Source organism: Haemorhous mexicanus, chromosome 6 (genome assembly GCF_027477595.1).
Source record: "Haemorhous mexicanus isolate bHaeMex1 chromosome 6, bHaeMex1.pri, whole genome shotgun sequence".
NCBI classification, from domain to species: domain Eukaryota; kingdom Metazoa; phylum Chordata; class Aves; order Passeriformes; family Fringillidae; genus Haemorhous; species Haemorhous mexicanus.
Window position 1 is genome coordinate 5,289,070 of NC_082346.1, and position 16,755 is coordinate 5,305,824.

Here is a 16,755-nt window from a genome sequence, read left to right on the forward strand (position 1 = left end):
TTTTTTTTTTTTTTTTCTTGTTTCCTCCTCTGCAACAAAGAAAATTTCATGAGATAAGTATATATTTTTCTATACACCCTGGGACTGCTTCAGATCTCTCACTAGTCTAGATCTAGAGTTCATTTGAGCTTAAGACAACTGGTGTCAAAATTTTTTGCAGTGGAATTTCTAGGAGTACACAAATATTAGGCCAGCTGTGTGACTACTAGGGCATGAAAGCTTACCTAATTCCAGTTTTTAATGTGGCACTGAGCTTTCTGTTACCCTGGATGCTGGGTAGAGACCTGTGTTTGGTGTTGGTAGAAGGCAGTCCATAATCTCCTCTCTATTCCTGTTAGACACTAGGGCTTAACTTTGGAGGGAGAGCTAAATGGTGTCTGAATATTATCATCTTCCCTGTGGAAAGCTCCTTAAACCTCAGGAGGTAGACAAATGAAAAGGAACCTTTGACAAGGGCTGAAATGGCTCATACAGATGAGACTGAGTACCTTTTAGGACAGCAGGGCTGTTCTGCAGGGTTTTATTTAGTAGGAACACAGTGTTAAATGCTCGTGGTTTGATGGGAAGATTTTATGGCTAACACCTTGGAGAAGCTTGTTAGAGCTCAGGTGCATCCTAACAGAGACAGGTTTTGGTACTGGTTTGTGGCTTCTGGGAGCTAGTTAGAGAAAAAAGTCAGATAAGCTTTACCAGACATTCCTCTGGGAAGTTTTGAGAAAGCTCAGAGTAAGAATTAAAGCAGTCCTACACCTTGTGTTCTGAACTTCTTGTTAATTGTGAAGTGTTTACAAAAAGAATGTTATTCCTAATTAACCAACGGTGTAAAGAGTACTAATTAATGACCAATCAAGTCCACTTTTATCATAATTGCCTATAAAAAAATGTGTAGCTTCTAATAAGCTCAACATTTTACCTTCTGAAACCCTAGAGTCTGTATTCACCCAACCTCAATACAACAGCCACACAGGTTCACATGCACAAATTCATATTGCAGGCAACACATGATGTCTGCCAATTCACTTTACAGTCATATGTCATGTTTAAAATGTATGTCATGCTGCACAACTGCTAGGACACTGCTTTTTGAGTTCTGTGCTCCAGTCTGTTTGTTCCTCCTAACATCAGTGACAATCCCACAGGCATGCTAGTGGCATTCTGTGCCTTCAGTAACTCAAGGGTGGTGTTTGGTGGCATTCTGTGCCTTCAGTAACTCAAGGGTGGTGTTTGGTGCCATTCTGTGCCTTCAGTACTCAGAAGTGGTGTTTGGTGGCATTCTGTGCCTGTAGTAACTCAGAAGTGGTGTTTGGTGGCATTCTGTGCCTTCAGTAACTCAGAAGTGGTGTTTGGTGGCATTCTGTGCCTTCAGTAACTCCTTAGTGGTGTTTGGTGGCATTCTGTGCCTTCAGGAACTCCTTAGTGGTGTTTGGTGGCATTCTGTGCCTTCAGGAACTCAGGAGTGGTGTTTGGTGTCATTCTGTCCCTTCAGTAACTCAGGAGTGGTGTTTGGTGGGATTCTGTGCCTTGAGTAACTCCCAAGTGGTCTTTGGTGGCATTCTGTGCCTTGAGTAGCTCAGAAGTGGTGTTTGCCCAGCATGAGTTGCCTCTCCTTTGAGCAGGGCTTTTGTGACTCATTTCCATCAGCCCTGTGGAAGCCAAGCCGGGAGGGAGAGCAGCAGGGAGGCCCGTGGTTAGCAGCGTGTTTAGGAGAGGATGGAATTGCATCCCATCCCTTGGAGAGGGTGTTACCTGCAGGTCAGGGAGCAAAATGACTGAGCAGGCTGAGGAGGGAGGTTCTGGCTTTGCACTGTGTCCTTAACTTGTGGCTTAAAGAAGAACACTTGTGCTTCTGGAGCTGAAATTTCAAGTAGCCACTATGTCTTAGACCAAATATGTGCTGGGGGGAAAAAATAGTCAGAACCCACCTCAAGTGGTTCTTTGCAAACACTCTGGGCTTAATTCTGTAGGTATCTGAACAATGAGTATTTGTTTCTGATACTTGAAGAAAGGTTTTAGATTTAATAGCAAATTCCAAAATTTTATGCACCTTCAGGTCCACTTGCCCAGTTTCCCTGTTACATAAGAGTTATTGTCTATTTGGAGAATTTACCATCTCCAAGGAAATATAATGAATTCTGCAGATTAATTATACAGGTATATAGTGAATTATGTAGATGAATTCTGTGCATTTTATGACATACCAGATATGATTCTTAATATAAATGGCCATCAGCAATGGAATACCTGCTGCAGTACCTGCTTGTGCAGTTCTGTTTTGGCAGAACCATGTGACCTTGGTGCCCCTGATCAGAATTGCCCTAATTTCTGAGGAGGATGGCATGTCAAGTTAGAGCAACGTGATCTGTCCTGGAGATCTGCCTCTGCTTGTTTTGGGGTGCCTTTTTTTCCACTGCATTTTGGAAAACCTGTTTTACTGTTAAAAGAAGAGCTCTGTGGTTTCCATCCTAGAAGCAAATCCAGCACATTTTATGATTCCTGCAGCTGCAATGAAATGATTGGAGGGATACCACACATTAATTTAGCTTTGCTAAATATATCAAAGTGTGCAGTTTTCAAACCTCATTGTCCTTAAATTAAAGTTGGATCTAAACTTGGTTTAGATTGTACTTTCTGTGTGTATTTCATTTAGGTTATACTTTCTGAGTGTATTTCAGGAGTTGGTATTTGGGTAGATTATAGTAGGGAAATAATAAAAATCTTTTCGTGAAGAGAGCTTTTTGACTTACTTTCCTAGTAGGTGCAGTTTTGCCAGCAAATAAGTTCTGTCAGGGTGGGAGATAGATAATTTACAGCAGTCCCCCAGCAACAGCAGCAAAAGAATAGGGGAAAAGTGCTTCTTAATGAATTTGAATTGAAACCACACCAGCATAAGAAGGGTTATTTTATTTAAAGGAAACTTCTGTCTGGGCCTTAGAGTGATGCTGACACTGGTATTGAAACTATTTCAGTTCTGTTTTGCTTCTCTAACCTTTATAAAGCCACTGATATCTAAATTTTAGAAGGTATTTTGCTGACTTAGAAGGAATTTTTTTCTGCAAATGAATGATTAGTAGGATTTTCAAAAATGCTCAAGCAATTCTGTTTCTGAATTCCCATTAGTATCAAAGGCAGAGGTCAGGTACTTCAGGAAAGGCCAGCTGTCTGTTTGCCCCTCAAAGAACACCATGGCAAATCTGGATTTTAGCTCTTTCTGCTTTTATTACTGACCAGAATCTGGATTTAGCAGAGTTTGGAGTCTTTAATTAGTTAAGGTTTAAATCGGGCTGAGAAGATCTATTATTATAAATTCCTTGTAAAGGAGAGTTTTCTTAAATTTGCCCAGATGATGACAGTGGGTAATATAGGTCTTTTCTGTTTAATCTCATAAATCTCACTGGAAGTAAAACAGCTCCAGAACCTGTAATAAAAAGATCCATCATTTCCCTGCAGCTATAATTGTTGGAAGCGTTGGCAGTAAGCTGCTGAGCGCTGCACTGAATCCTCCTGTGGCTTTGGAAATGTAATTTATTTTTTTTTCCCCCCACATTGCACCAAGACACAATTAATGCCATTTCTGTAATAAATATCAGGCCTCTGTTTTACAGCTCTCCAGACCCCTCTGAGGCTTTGGTGGGTGACACATGTACGTGGAGGTTTCCAGGAGAGGTGGGGCTTTCCAGCAGGTTTGTGGGAGTCTGTTCTCACATGCGTGTGCTTGCCCAAATCAAATCTACCAGGGATAGTGTGGAAAGGTATTTGCATCCCTTTGTTTTCAGTCAGACAAGAAACCAGATGTTTGGCTTGGTGTTTGAGCACTCTGGAAGACAATTCAAGTTAACAAAAGCATTAATATGTATGATTTAAACAATTAATGGCTGACAGTGGCCAACAAAAGCAATGCTATATTTGGGCATTAATTTTGTGTATTGAGAGGAAATTAGTGTTTGACTTTGTGTCTTCAGCATGTGTTGTATCACAAAATCAGCTATGGGCATGTAAATGTTTTTCTGATGGGAGAACTCAAATGACATTTCTGTTCATGTTTTGAAGGTTTGGAAATTAGGATATGAAATTTTTGTTTCAAAATGTAGGCACATTTACAGTTTGCTATAGTCCTTCTAGTCTGTGGCCTTAAAAACTCAGTTGAGAATTGTGGAGTTGGCCTAGTAGCATTGAGGTTTGGTTGGTTTGTTTGTTTTAAATGAGAACAATTACACATCTGTTACTTTCATCCCATTTCTTGGATGCTGCCAGGCATGCAGGTGCATTTCATGCTTTTTTCCTTCAGCTGAGAGACTTACTGATAAATTGTAACAGAAATTAATTAAGACATGAATTTCACATGATTGCCCTCTTCCAGGACTTGGGACTGGCTCTAGGAGCAGTAACAAATATCACAACACGACAAAGCTCTGAGGTTTGGATACAGAAACTAATAGATTTACACAGCAGTTCTCACAGAAAAACCCATTACTTTCTCCTGAATTTTCCATGCCAGAGGGAGCGTGTGTAGAGACAGAGGTATGAATTCAAAGAAACAAAAACCTGAAGATATAAAAAATATATTGCTTTTGTTTTCCCATTTGAAAAAAGTTTCTTCCATTGACTTAGCTGAGGAGGGGGAACTAAGCACTAAGGAACAAGCTTTTAAAAGTGGGTTTATTTCAGAAAATATTTGTATTTTAGTCCTAAAATAAACACACCAAGCTAATTGGCTCTTTGAAGAAGTATTTTGTTTGCAAATTTTGAAAATAGGAGTAGCAAGAAAAGTATGAAATTATACGAGAGGAAGCTAAACTGTAAATAAATACAGTGATGACTATTCACAGGAAGCATGAGTGGGATGCTTTTAAAAAGCTAGTTATATAGATCTGTTTTAAATACCTAGGTACTAGAGAGGAAGTCTCCAAGTGACTCCCAAAACAGAGTAAGTGCAACAACACACGTGGATTTGATGTGGCACACAGATGTGAAGCCTGTGCTGAAATGGATGCATGATGAATACTTATTTAGATGTCATAAAGAATAAACCCACAAATCCAGTCACAGATATACCCAGTGGAGTAATTAGTGAGATGAAAAGCCAGCATGTGAAGTGACATGGGCTGGGAAGGATGTGGGCCCGTGTGTCATGCATGGGACTGTTCATGCATCTGGAGAGCCTGGGGACACGGAAATGTCCTGCTTTGCTGTTCAGCTGTAGCAGAGCCAGCCTGCAGAGGGCTGGGCTGTGAGCAGCAATGATACTGGTTTGGGCTGTGGGGCTGCAGGAGGGGTTGGTTTGCAGCATCTGGTCGTGTTTTGTCCATCATGGGTGCTGGGTGAGTGATTTACTCCATGGCAGGAACTGGAAACTTTCCTGGCTCAATGTTTAAGGTTTTTATTCCATCTTCAAGGATGAATTGGTTTCTTGGGAATCCCTCTGTGAGAGGGGCTTTGTAGCCTGCATATCTCAAAACCTGAGAGAGCAGGGAAGTGAACAGTCTGTGGGTTAGGCTCTACAGCCACAGGCATTCCCAGGCTAACCCACCCCTGCTAGATTAATTTTTTTCTGACTCAGAAATAAAATAACTAAAAAGCATTTTAAAAGCTTTTGTTCTGTTTTCAGGCTCACGTAAAAAATACAAATGTTACAATTTACACTATAACAATCAAAAACTATTTCTTAATTACAATACATTGTGTTTCTTAACTTATTGATTTTAATCACACTATGCTACAAATGTTTTAAAACTAATCATCTAAAATGACCCCCTCATAAGTCTTATTAAAATACATCTTTCATAGTTCTATTTCTCTAAAATATCTAGTCTTATTTACTAAACCAACCTTTAAAGCTTATTTGTAGTTCTATTTCTCTCAACATCTTATTCCATAGTATTTCTAAATTAACATTTCTTACCTCAAAGTTTGTACAAAAATACATACTGGATAAACTTTCTATTAAACTTTGAAAATTCTCTACAAATTCATTTCCCACACACCCCAAGACCCTTATTTCCAGCATTTGAACTCACCCATGCAGAATTATCCTTTATCATCAAAACTGACTCCTTTCAGGAAGGTGGTGCTTGTGTGTTTTCTGAGGTTCTTTTGCAGCAGGGTCCCAGTGTGGCTGCAGCTGTGTCTGTAGGAGGGCTGCACTGCCCTGCCTGTCTCAGAGGAGCTTTCCAGCCCTGCTGATTTATAAGACATCCTTATGAGTAACTGGGGTAGGCTTGGGCTGAAATGCACAGTTAACATGTCTCCTCTGGGGCAAGACATCCTAAATCAAGTCCTTTGCCCCTGTGTTGTTGTTGCATTAGCGACGGCTGAATAAAGCGACACAGATTTTTATGTTGTTAGAAGGTAAATGTGAAGTTTATTATACATCACATTCTTTTTATAGACAGCTCTGAGAAGGTCAGACCTGATTGGTCCTCAACACTCCTCACATTACTGGCTAATTAGCAGCAGCAATCTTCTTGTGCACATCTTAGAAATAAAGAAGTGCAACAACACCCCTGGATTTGATGTGGCACACAGACTTGAAGCCTGTGCTTAAATGGATGCATAATGAGCACTTATTTAGATGTCATGAAAAAATGAACCCACAAATTGAGTCACAGATGTACCAGTGGGGTGCAGGATAATAGGAACAGCACTTTTCTTGTACACATGTAGTGTACTTAGAGTGGTAAAAAGAACAACACTCTTCCTGTACACATATAGTATACTTAGAGTGGCTTAATAAGAGCAGCACTCTTCTTGTGCACATTTTAGAAATAAAGAAGTGCAGCAACACCCCTGGATTTGATGTGGCACACAGACTTGAAGCCTGTGCTTAAATGGATGCATAATGAATACTTATTTAGATGTCATAAAAAATGAACCCAAAAATTGAGCCACAGATGTACCCAGTAAGTACAGGAGTACAGGAAGTAGGAACCAACACATTATTATTATCCTGAGTACAGGATGATAGGAACAACACTCTTGTACACATGTAGTGTACTTATAGTGGCTAATAAGAAAAACGCTCTCCTTGTGCACATCTTGCAAGTAAACAACCAGTTTAAAACACCAGTTGTAAAGATTTAGGATTCTTTTAATTCTTTTTTTGAGCTTTCTCAAAACTCCCCAGAACAATGCTTGGGGAAGTTTATCTGGCTTTCTCTCTGACCAGGCTGTCAGCATCTGCACCCCTGTGCATGTGCAAGGCCCAAGGTGCTCCTCTTTTGTGAGTTCCTGAATTCAGCCCCCACTCCCTTGCTGGTCAAACCCCCCTGGTATGGTGTGTGCTGCTCATTCTTGCTTGTTTCATCTCCCACTTTGAAAGCCAGGCTGGGGTTTGCTGCCTGATGGGTGAGGGCAGGGTGCAGCCCCAGGATGAAGCAGTGCCTGGGCTGCTGTGTGCACAGCTGGCAGGGCAAGGGGCAGCACTCAGCCCCTGACCTGCACTGATCCACCTTGGGAGGTGCTGTGGGTCTGGGGAAGGGACTGCTGAGTGCCACCTGAGCAAGACAAATCAGAGCCTGGATAATGCTGTCCTTTCAGGCAGGGAGGGAGGAAATGCATATTTTGCAGGAACCCCCATATTTTGCAAATCTGAGGGACTCTTAGACTCTAAGTGAGAACCACTGGTGGTAAGGGCAGTTGGGTAAAGTATTTATCTGATAAACAAGGTTCTTGTAGAAGTGTGTGAAGGTTACATTGTCCCTTCTGATTGCTGGACCCTTGTCATAAATGCATTAAATATGACAGATCTTACATTTCTGTCGTGATCTCACAAAGCAGTCATTGCTCAGCTGCCTTATGGGATTTCATTCTGGGTCTTACATAAGCTTTTTAAAAACCAGCCAAGTGCCTGATTTTCTGAGATGCAACATATCTTATGTTGTTTCCTGTTTCCTGATTACTGTATTAATCCTAATATATGAACATTTAAATTATTCTGAAATATCTCTTAGTGCCTCTTTCCGTGAACATGCTGCTCCAAAGGGAGTAATCATATAATCTGTGAAGTGTTTCAGTCTGCCATGTCAAGAAGACTGAAAAAACCAAATTGTTGGTGGTGATGGAAAGTGTCAGAGTAAGGTAGATGCATTTTGTTTTCAGGAAGGTAAAGAACAAGTTGAATTTCTTAGGTACGTGCTCTGATTCAGCAGAATAGTGGTGGACATAAATAATTTGGATTAATTATAATTATTGTTATGACTAATTATAATGATTAGGGCCAAACTAATTATTTTATTTTATTATTTATTATTTTTCCTGCTTGAACTGCAGGAAGGGTTGGATGCAGAACTGTCCCAGAGATTTCAGCAATACCAGTATGCAGTCCCCAGCTGCTGGGTTGTGAGTGGATCAGAAAGAAAGGTGAAAGTAGAAAAGGAAGAAGGTAGATCAGGAGGAAGGGTGATGCTCACAGCCCAGGGTGTCACCAGAGCTGTGGCAGGGCAGTGCCTTGCCTTCAGAGTCCAATCCTCTCGGGGTGCAGTGGGAAGGGAGGCTCTCCTATTGCTGTTTGCCATGCTGCAGCCCTGGGTGAAAAGAAAACTTGAGCCTTTAGGGCTGGCAATAACACCTCTTTTATTAAGGTTCTATTGAAGGACTGCTTTGATAAATGGATGGACTGAACACAATCATCTGCCATATCTCACTTGGAAATACTGAGTGGAGAAATATTGAATGAGAGAAGGAAGCTAAGACGTAGAAAAAAGGTTACTTGGCAACATCATGGTGTTTGTAAAGGAGAGAAAGAAGGGTCAGGGACTCAATGAATTTTGATGATAGACTTTTCTGTAAGTCATGGCACAAATCCTAAACCAGGTTTCAGTGCGAGACTCTAGTGCAGAACAGGGTTTGGTTGGAAGCTGCAGAGAAGAGCAAAGCCTGGCTGCTGTGTACAAACAGAGTTGGGCTCCCCAGGGCAGAAAGTGCTGGTTTAGCTGCAGCAGAGATGCTTTGAACAAGTTCTGTGCTAATGATAGAAGATGGTGCGCATTTTTTGTGCTGTCTGGAGTAAACATGCTGGGAAGTAGGGAAATGTTGATTTGGGGACCCCCATATTTTGGAAGGAAGACAGCATGTAGGAAAGCACTATGATTGCAGTTCTGCCCAGCTTGCCAGTGCAATTTCAATGGGTAAATTAATTTTTCTCTGGAATAATAACTGAGTTAATTTCAGACCCTTGCTGAGAAAAATAAAATCCATTGATTATTGGATTTTTCTCCTGGGTTTCTGCAGTGGTAACAGTTTCATGGCTCAGGTAATTGTACCTGGTGCTTTGGGTGGAACAGGAGGCACAACACCAAACCCCAGAAGAGTCATCCACCAAATTCTCTGCTCTCCAGTCCAGCTGGCAGTAGAATCTGGTTTTAAAGTAAGCATCACCTTGGAGAGCCTGAATTTTGCAAATTAATTCCGTGGCCTATGTCAACAAGGTTGGGTACTTGGATGGTAAATAACAGCTTGATTGGAAAGATCTAATTATGGTACCTAGGAAAAGTCAGTCTAACAAATATCTCCCCCCTACTGCTTCCCCCACTAATATTTTTGCTGTGAATAGTCTTAACAAATAGAATAAATATTTAATATTATATATATATATATATATATATATATATAATCTATTAATGTAATATAATATAGATAATATCTAACAGATGTAATAATAAACATAATATAATTTAAAATTTCCAACAAAGTTAAATTCTAACTCAGTAAGATCTTGTTAGTAAGGGCATTCCCAGGGGCAGTTTTCCACTGGAGACCAGGATATATCCATATGGAGTCTGATTTCTGGAGCCACTCTAAAGCTCCCCAGGGCAGGGAACTGATTTGAACCCTGGAGGATGCTTCTGGTCTTTCTCACCTGTGCAGGGAGCTGAAACTCAAGGCACTGGCAGAAGTTTTCACACAGTTCAGTGTACAGTAAAACTAAATGCTAATTTGGTTTACAGTTCAGTTAACAAAAGCAATACTTCAAAAGTCAGTATTTTCTTAAGGTTTGTGCTTTATTTTCTATTACTGACCATACATCTCATTATAGCTGTGGGGATTTAGGACAAACAAATTCACAGTGATGTCTACTGGTGTTTGTTTTCAGTGTGGAGAGCACAACTAATAAAACCTGTTTAATTTTATTTTTACTTTCAGGCACCGATTTTTGAATGCCTGTTGTGCCAGTTTGCCCAAATAAATCTTAGAACAGCATGATTTTGGGATGCTTTAAAGTAGCTGGAGCTTGGTTTCACTAGCCTGATAATTTGAGATGTAAGTGGACTATTATTGTGACATAACTCCTAAATACCTCAACATTTCTAGCTGAAGCTAAGCTCTAACCATGATCAAAGTGGCACATAAATGGAATGAGCTGAAGTTTTGTGGAATTGGGATGGGATTTTCTGTGGCACTAATCCAGATGCTGTGCTATTCAATGTTGAGCAAATCAAATTATGGTAACCTTGCAGAGAAATAATTGCCATTCCAAAGTAGGCAATGGATTGCCTTTTGTATTTTAGTTTTTCTGTTACAAATTAGAGCTTCTAACCACTGAGTATGCACAAAGCATTTTGCTTACCTACTTTTTTCCTCTATTGTGCTCAAAAAAACAAAAAAAGTCACCAAAAACCAAATGACCAGACTTCCATGATGGGTCACATGTAGTTGATAAGATCAAATTACCAAATACAGTTTGCAAATTACCAATTGAGCTGAATTTCTAGCATTGTTGGCTGTAGAAAAAAAAAAGTTTTATATGTGTGATAGCACATCAGCCCTGACTTTATTGATTCTGGGATGATGAGCTCAGGATTTTGTTTAAGTTTAGGAAGCTGCCACTAGACTTGGTTCTGCAGTTTCCAGCCTCCATCAAAGCACTCCTGAATGTACTTTATTGTGTGTAAACAAATGCTCTGTGCTGGGATCTGTAGGAGAACCTGTGCCCTTGAACAAAATCAGCTGCTGAGTATTGTATTTGCTGGGACCCCCATGGCAGGAAGGAATGATGAATGTGACTCCATGTTCTTAGAAGGCTAATTTATTATTTCATGACACTATATTTTATTAAAGAAAACTAAACTAAACTATACTAAAGAATACAGAAAGGATACTTACAGAAGGCTAAAAAGATAACAATGAAAACTTGTGATACTTTGCAGAGCCCTTACACAGCTTGGCCCTGATTGTCCAAAGAGTCAAAACAATTCACATGAAACCAATGAAACAACCACCTGTGGTAAACAATCTCCAAATACATTCCAAAGGAGCAAAACACAGGAGAAGCAAATGAGATAATTATTATTTTCCTTTTTCTCTGCGGCTTCTCAGCTTTCCAGGAGAAAATCCTGGGCAAAGGAATTTTTCAGAGAATGTGAATGTGACAGCTGAGAGCCTGTTCCTGGCCCACCTGGCAGACCTGTTATCCCATGGCCCCTGTGCCTGTCCATGTATAATGGCACAGGATGTAAAACATCCCAATTCAAATCCTCCTAAATCCACTTTTCCCCAGGTTTAAACACACTTAAGTACCACAGAGTGGTACCTTGTGTATATTTCATCTTCCTTTCCTCACCAGGTAAGTTTTGGCAGCGCTGGGTTTTTGGCAGAGCGTGGTGTGTGCCGGTGGACACGTGGCTGCTTTCCTGAAGGGAGCAGCGTGCTGCTATCTGCAGTAATGGATGTGAGGGTTTGAACCTTGTGACTGTTGTGGGATCTTTGTGTCTGCTCTAGGGTCGACCCCATCCCATATGACACTCCAAAGCCAGCGGGCCACACACGCTTTGTCTGCGTCTCAGACACGCACTCCAGAACAGATGGCATCCAGATGCCCTACGGGGACATCCTGCTCCACACGGGCGACTTCACCGAGCTGGGACTGCCCTCCGAGGTTAAGAAGTTTAATGACTGGTTAGGTAAGGAATTACTGCCTTTTGGTGACCCCAATTAACCCCTCCTGTCCCGGTGTCACTCACTGCCTGCTAATTGAATTAGGGCACTCGAGAATCTCCCCCCTTGCTCACTCCGCTTGTCTGAGTGTCATATGATGCTTCTAGCCTCATTTGTTAATATAATAATAATAATAATAATAATAATAATAATAACAACAACAACAAATAATATTCTGTTAGTTAAGACAAATTCAGAGACTTCGCTGCATTTCTGCATTCCCTTGGGGAAAGGATTCATTGCAGCCCTCTGGGGGTGTTGAGGAGGTGGTGGCACCTCATGCAAAGGGTGCAGTTTGTCCCCTCAGCTGGTGCTGGGGTGTTCTGTGTCCACTCCAAAAACTGCTGCTCGCTGTGTTTTGGGTTTGCTGTAGCTTACAGCAGAGCTGGAAGTTACAATCTATTGGAAATGATCAAAGTCCTTCTTCCCATGGGGCAGAATCAATAATACTGTTTGGAAGACTATTATTATAAATATATAATAATAATAACAATATTTATATATATATATTATAATGTCTATATCTATAATATTATATATATATAATAGGAAGGTATCATTATAAATATATAATAATAATAAAAATATTTTTATATAAATAATGTCTATATCTGTAATATTAAAGATATATAATAATACTATCCATATATTATATATTATAAATTATATAATTACATATTATACAAATTATAATGCATAATATATATTATATAATAGATTAAATGTAAGAAGTATATACAATATCTTTAATATATATTATATTTTATATCTATATAATAAAGAAAATATATTTATGTATATAAAAGTATATATATAAATATATATATATTATATTTGGAGAATATTTGGTGGGGGGGGTGATATTCACATGCTTGCCCCTTTGATTTGGAGTACAGGCATTTTATCTTTGATCACGGGCTGTCAGCTTCTCTTTGGTAGAATACTGTCTTTAGGGAGAGAAAAAAAAAAGAGCTCTATTCCCAGAGACAAAGATAATTTTTAAAATAGATAATTAAAACTTTTACCTTTAAAGAACTCATCTTTAAGAAAGTATCCCATAATTTAACATAGCCCTTAAAGACAACTGTAAAAAAAGCTTATAAAAAATAGAAGAAATTTCATAATTACAAATTTCCCCAAGCAGCTACTATTCTTAAAAAGAAACACAAAAATACTAAGTCTCCATAACATTAACAAAAAAGGCTTGTCTCCCTAAGTAAACTAAAGAAAGATTATTCTACAAGTAGTAAACTAACTAAAATTTTAGGATTTGTTTCTTTACATTATCAGTGAGAATGAAAAGGTTATAGAAAGGTGAGAAGTGTTCTAAAAGTTATTTTCTAATTTGTTATTACTTTTTCTTTTAGTTACTATTAAGAAATTTCTCTTTATACCCTTTAAAAGTTTTAAGCCTGTTTTACCTTTCCCCTAATCCTACTTCACAACAAGAAATAAGAGAGTACATCCTAGTGAATGCACTGGTGATCAGCCAGCACTAAACCCACAACACTCATTAGTACAATAACCCCCAAAAAATCTCAAATTAACAAACCAAACCCACTACAAACACCTTTAATATTCTGCTGTATTTGACAGCAGCGCCCTGACAGCATGTTGCTGGAACTGAGGGCAGGTAAATAGCAAGAGCAGAGAACCAAAAGGAAGGAGGGGAGCTTGTGTGGGAGGCTCCTGTTGGAAATGCCACTGGCAGGCTGGTTGTGCACTGCCAGCTCACCTCTTGCTCTAGAAATATCCAGGGCTGAAGGTGACTTGAGCAGCTGATTTTCAAAGAAGCATCAGAATGTATTTTAAAATATATTTTTAATATATGAAAGATATTTCAAAGCAAAGCTCTGTCATCAGCTTTTACTGCACTCTCCCTTGCCTGCTGTGTGATGGCAGCATCTCTGCATATTTGATCCTATGTGTATCTTACCTCTTTTATCATATGTAGCATCTCTACATAATTTTATTGCACTGGAGTTCCTTGGCTGACCCTTCATATCAAGATATATGTAAGGGACATTTGATTTTACAAAAGGAGTATTTAAATAGAAGGACTCCTACATTGTCTGTCTTGTCACCCTTCTTTGCATTTTCTTCATACTCTTCTTTTTACCTGACCTCCTGATTTCCAAAACCCTGTTTGAATTTGAATTTTTTATTGCTGTGCACATGGGAGTGGGCCTCTCTAACCACACCACTGCAACTTAGCTGTATTGCTCCTGTTTCTAGAAGGAAATAGAAATTTCTAGAAGGTGATCCTAGATTTGATAGGTTCAAAACTGTCCTTTTTCTGTGTGCAATTGCAGCTCCAGAGGAGGAATTGCCTCTTGGAGGGCACAGATCTCCCTGAGTGCATTGCTGAGAGCAGTGTCTGGCCACCTGAGTTCCTCTTTGGCCCTGGAGTAATTTCACAAATTTCACAAATGCTCTTTGGGTGCAGCCAGAGCCTGTGGCCAGTGCTTGGCATTTGAAAACACTCAGGGCTGCAGAAAGCCAGCCCAAATCATCTGCCAGGGCGCTTTCACCCTTCCCTGGGGAATCCTGCAATGCTGGCAGCCTCTTGGCATTCCTTGCATCTAACAGAGGGGGTTCATGAGGACCTTATTTTAGCACATGGGTCCTTGGCTTAACATTCGCAACAGAAGATTATAACCCTTTGGATAGGTTGTGTTCCAGCCCCAGTAACTTACCAGGGGCTTTCTTAGCATATATGCATGGTTTCTTGTAGAACACAGAGTAGTGTTTATTGGAAAAAGCAAATTTTGCAGGCAGTTTCACTGAAACTGGAAGTTCTGACTCTGTGAGGGCCTGCTGGATTTGGCCTCAGGCTTTCATAGTTCAGGTACAAAGAAAATCTGGTTTTACATGCTGAGAGCTCACGTGCATTTTTTCATATATATATATATATATATGTGTGTGTGTGTGTGTGTGTGTGTGTGTGTGTATAAATATATGTGTGTGTATATATATATTTATAGATATATATTCATAGATATATATATATGGGTATATATACCCATATATTTGTGTATATATGTACATATGTGCACATATATATGTATAGATACATGTATATAATTATACATATGTATATGCACATATGTAAGTATATATATGTGTGTATGTATCTATAATATATTTTTAAATATAATATATATTTTTAAATATAATATATATTCTTATACATATAATATATTTATATATATAATGTAATACAATGTAATACAATATAACAGAATATAATAGAATATAACATAATATAATATTATACATAAATATACATAAATATACATATATACACATATACATATACATATATACACACACATATATATATATACGCGCGCGCACACACACACACACACACATATATATTTATATGTATTTATATGACAATACCATTTATTAGGTTCCTGGCTCAGGGCAAGCCCAGCAAATTGCTTCACCTGTGGGAATGTTGATAAATACTTGCTTCAGTGCAAGTATTCCTCACCTGGAATCAAAACACCAAAGCCAGCCATGTCCTTTTGCCTCTCTTTTTTCAGACTCCTGTCTCCAAAATGTGTTAATTGTGTTTTACCATCTTTTATGTTATTTTTTTTTCTGTGTGTGTTGTGAAGACTTAATGCCTTCAAGGATGTGAGGTGATGATGTGCTGTAGTTAAAAATATACATACCAGGAGCAAGCAGGATTCCTTTTCCTTCCTCAGCAGCATCTTTTTTCATTGTAGTTGGTAGGAGCCTTGTTCCAGGACTACACGCTGAGAATCAAATGCATCAAATACAAGGTGGTCCTTACAGAAAAATGTTTTTCTATCTCTCCTGGCTCTGGTTTTCTCCCCTGGCAGCTGTGCTGTGAAGCTGCAATGAAGACAAGACGTCTGTGTCATTTGTGTCATGAGGGAGAGAAGCCAGATCGAAGCTGGCTTTTATTCTGCAGCTTATCTTACCCACTCTGGGGTAAAAAACAGGTCTTGCCTCCATTAGAATTATATCATGGCATAACTGAAACACAATGGCTGTCCACAATTTCTCTTGGCAGTCAAGCCAAGTGGAAAGTTGAGAGGTGATTATTCTGAGCTCCTGCCTTGCTTGTCCTTCACTGGGCCTTACATATCCCAGTTACACAGGGCTGAGAGCACTGCCTAAAGCCCTGCTGGTTTATACCTTGTGAGTCTTGCATCCCTTTGCCACAATGTGGGTCTTTCAACAGGGAAAAATGTTCAGCATTTTGCCTGTCCATTTCATCCACACTCATCCTTATTCCTTGCCTCCACAGCCCAGCCATGGAGCTTGCTTTCCACACTCCCACTCTCCCCAGTTCTCAGCTCTTCCAGCAACTTTTGCTAGTTAAATGCTTTTTCCCTTTGGCTGTTACATTTTCATTACTGGTTTTGCGTGGAAGTCAGCTGGGTTTATACATTGAATAACCTCTGTGGTCACTTAGTGATTGCATCCCCTGGCTGAGGTAATTTATTCACTTTGTTTTGGTGTGAACATGTCCCTCGGGTCTTGTAACTGCTGTAATCACTTGACCTTAGGGACTGGTAGATGCTTTAAACACAGTTATTTTAAATTTATAATTGTTTTCATTAAAAATCTCCTCTACTAACTTAACTGATTTTGTAGTAAACACAGCATTACGTGCTGAGGAAGAATTGAGATGTTATTCTGTGCCAAATGAATTTTTTACTGAATGTTTCAACTTGCTATTATTATCTCTGTTCATATTTTTCCCATCCATTCTCATTCAGTCATATATGTGAAATGAAATAGAAGAATATCTAATTATAGCTCTGTCTTCATAGTGCAATATTTCCT

The 16,755-nt window shown here is 39.3% G+C and overlaps 1 protein-coding gene across 11 annotated transcripts in view; it reads left to right on the forward strand.

Moving 5' to 3' along the window:
* The window catches only part of MPPED2 (metallophosphoesterase domain containing 2), a 154,834-nt gene that overhangs the window by 30,039 nt on the left and 108,040 nt on the right, over window positions 1-16,755 (forward strand). For 10 of the 11 annotated variants that reach the window (XR_009486788.1, XR_009486790.1, XR_009486789.1 and 7 more), the window contains exon 3: window positions 11,713-11,894. Coding sequence is in view for 5 of the 11 variants with exons in the window: in XM_059848371.1 (XP_059704354.1) it covers window positions 11,713-11,894 (182 nt within the window). In the remaining 6 variants the exon portion in view is untranslated. Of the gene's footprint in view, window positions 1-10,137; window positions 10,255-11,712; window positions 11,895-16,755 lie in introns of all 11 variants that reach the window. The other variant, XM_059848372.1, reaches the window with a different exon arrangement.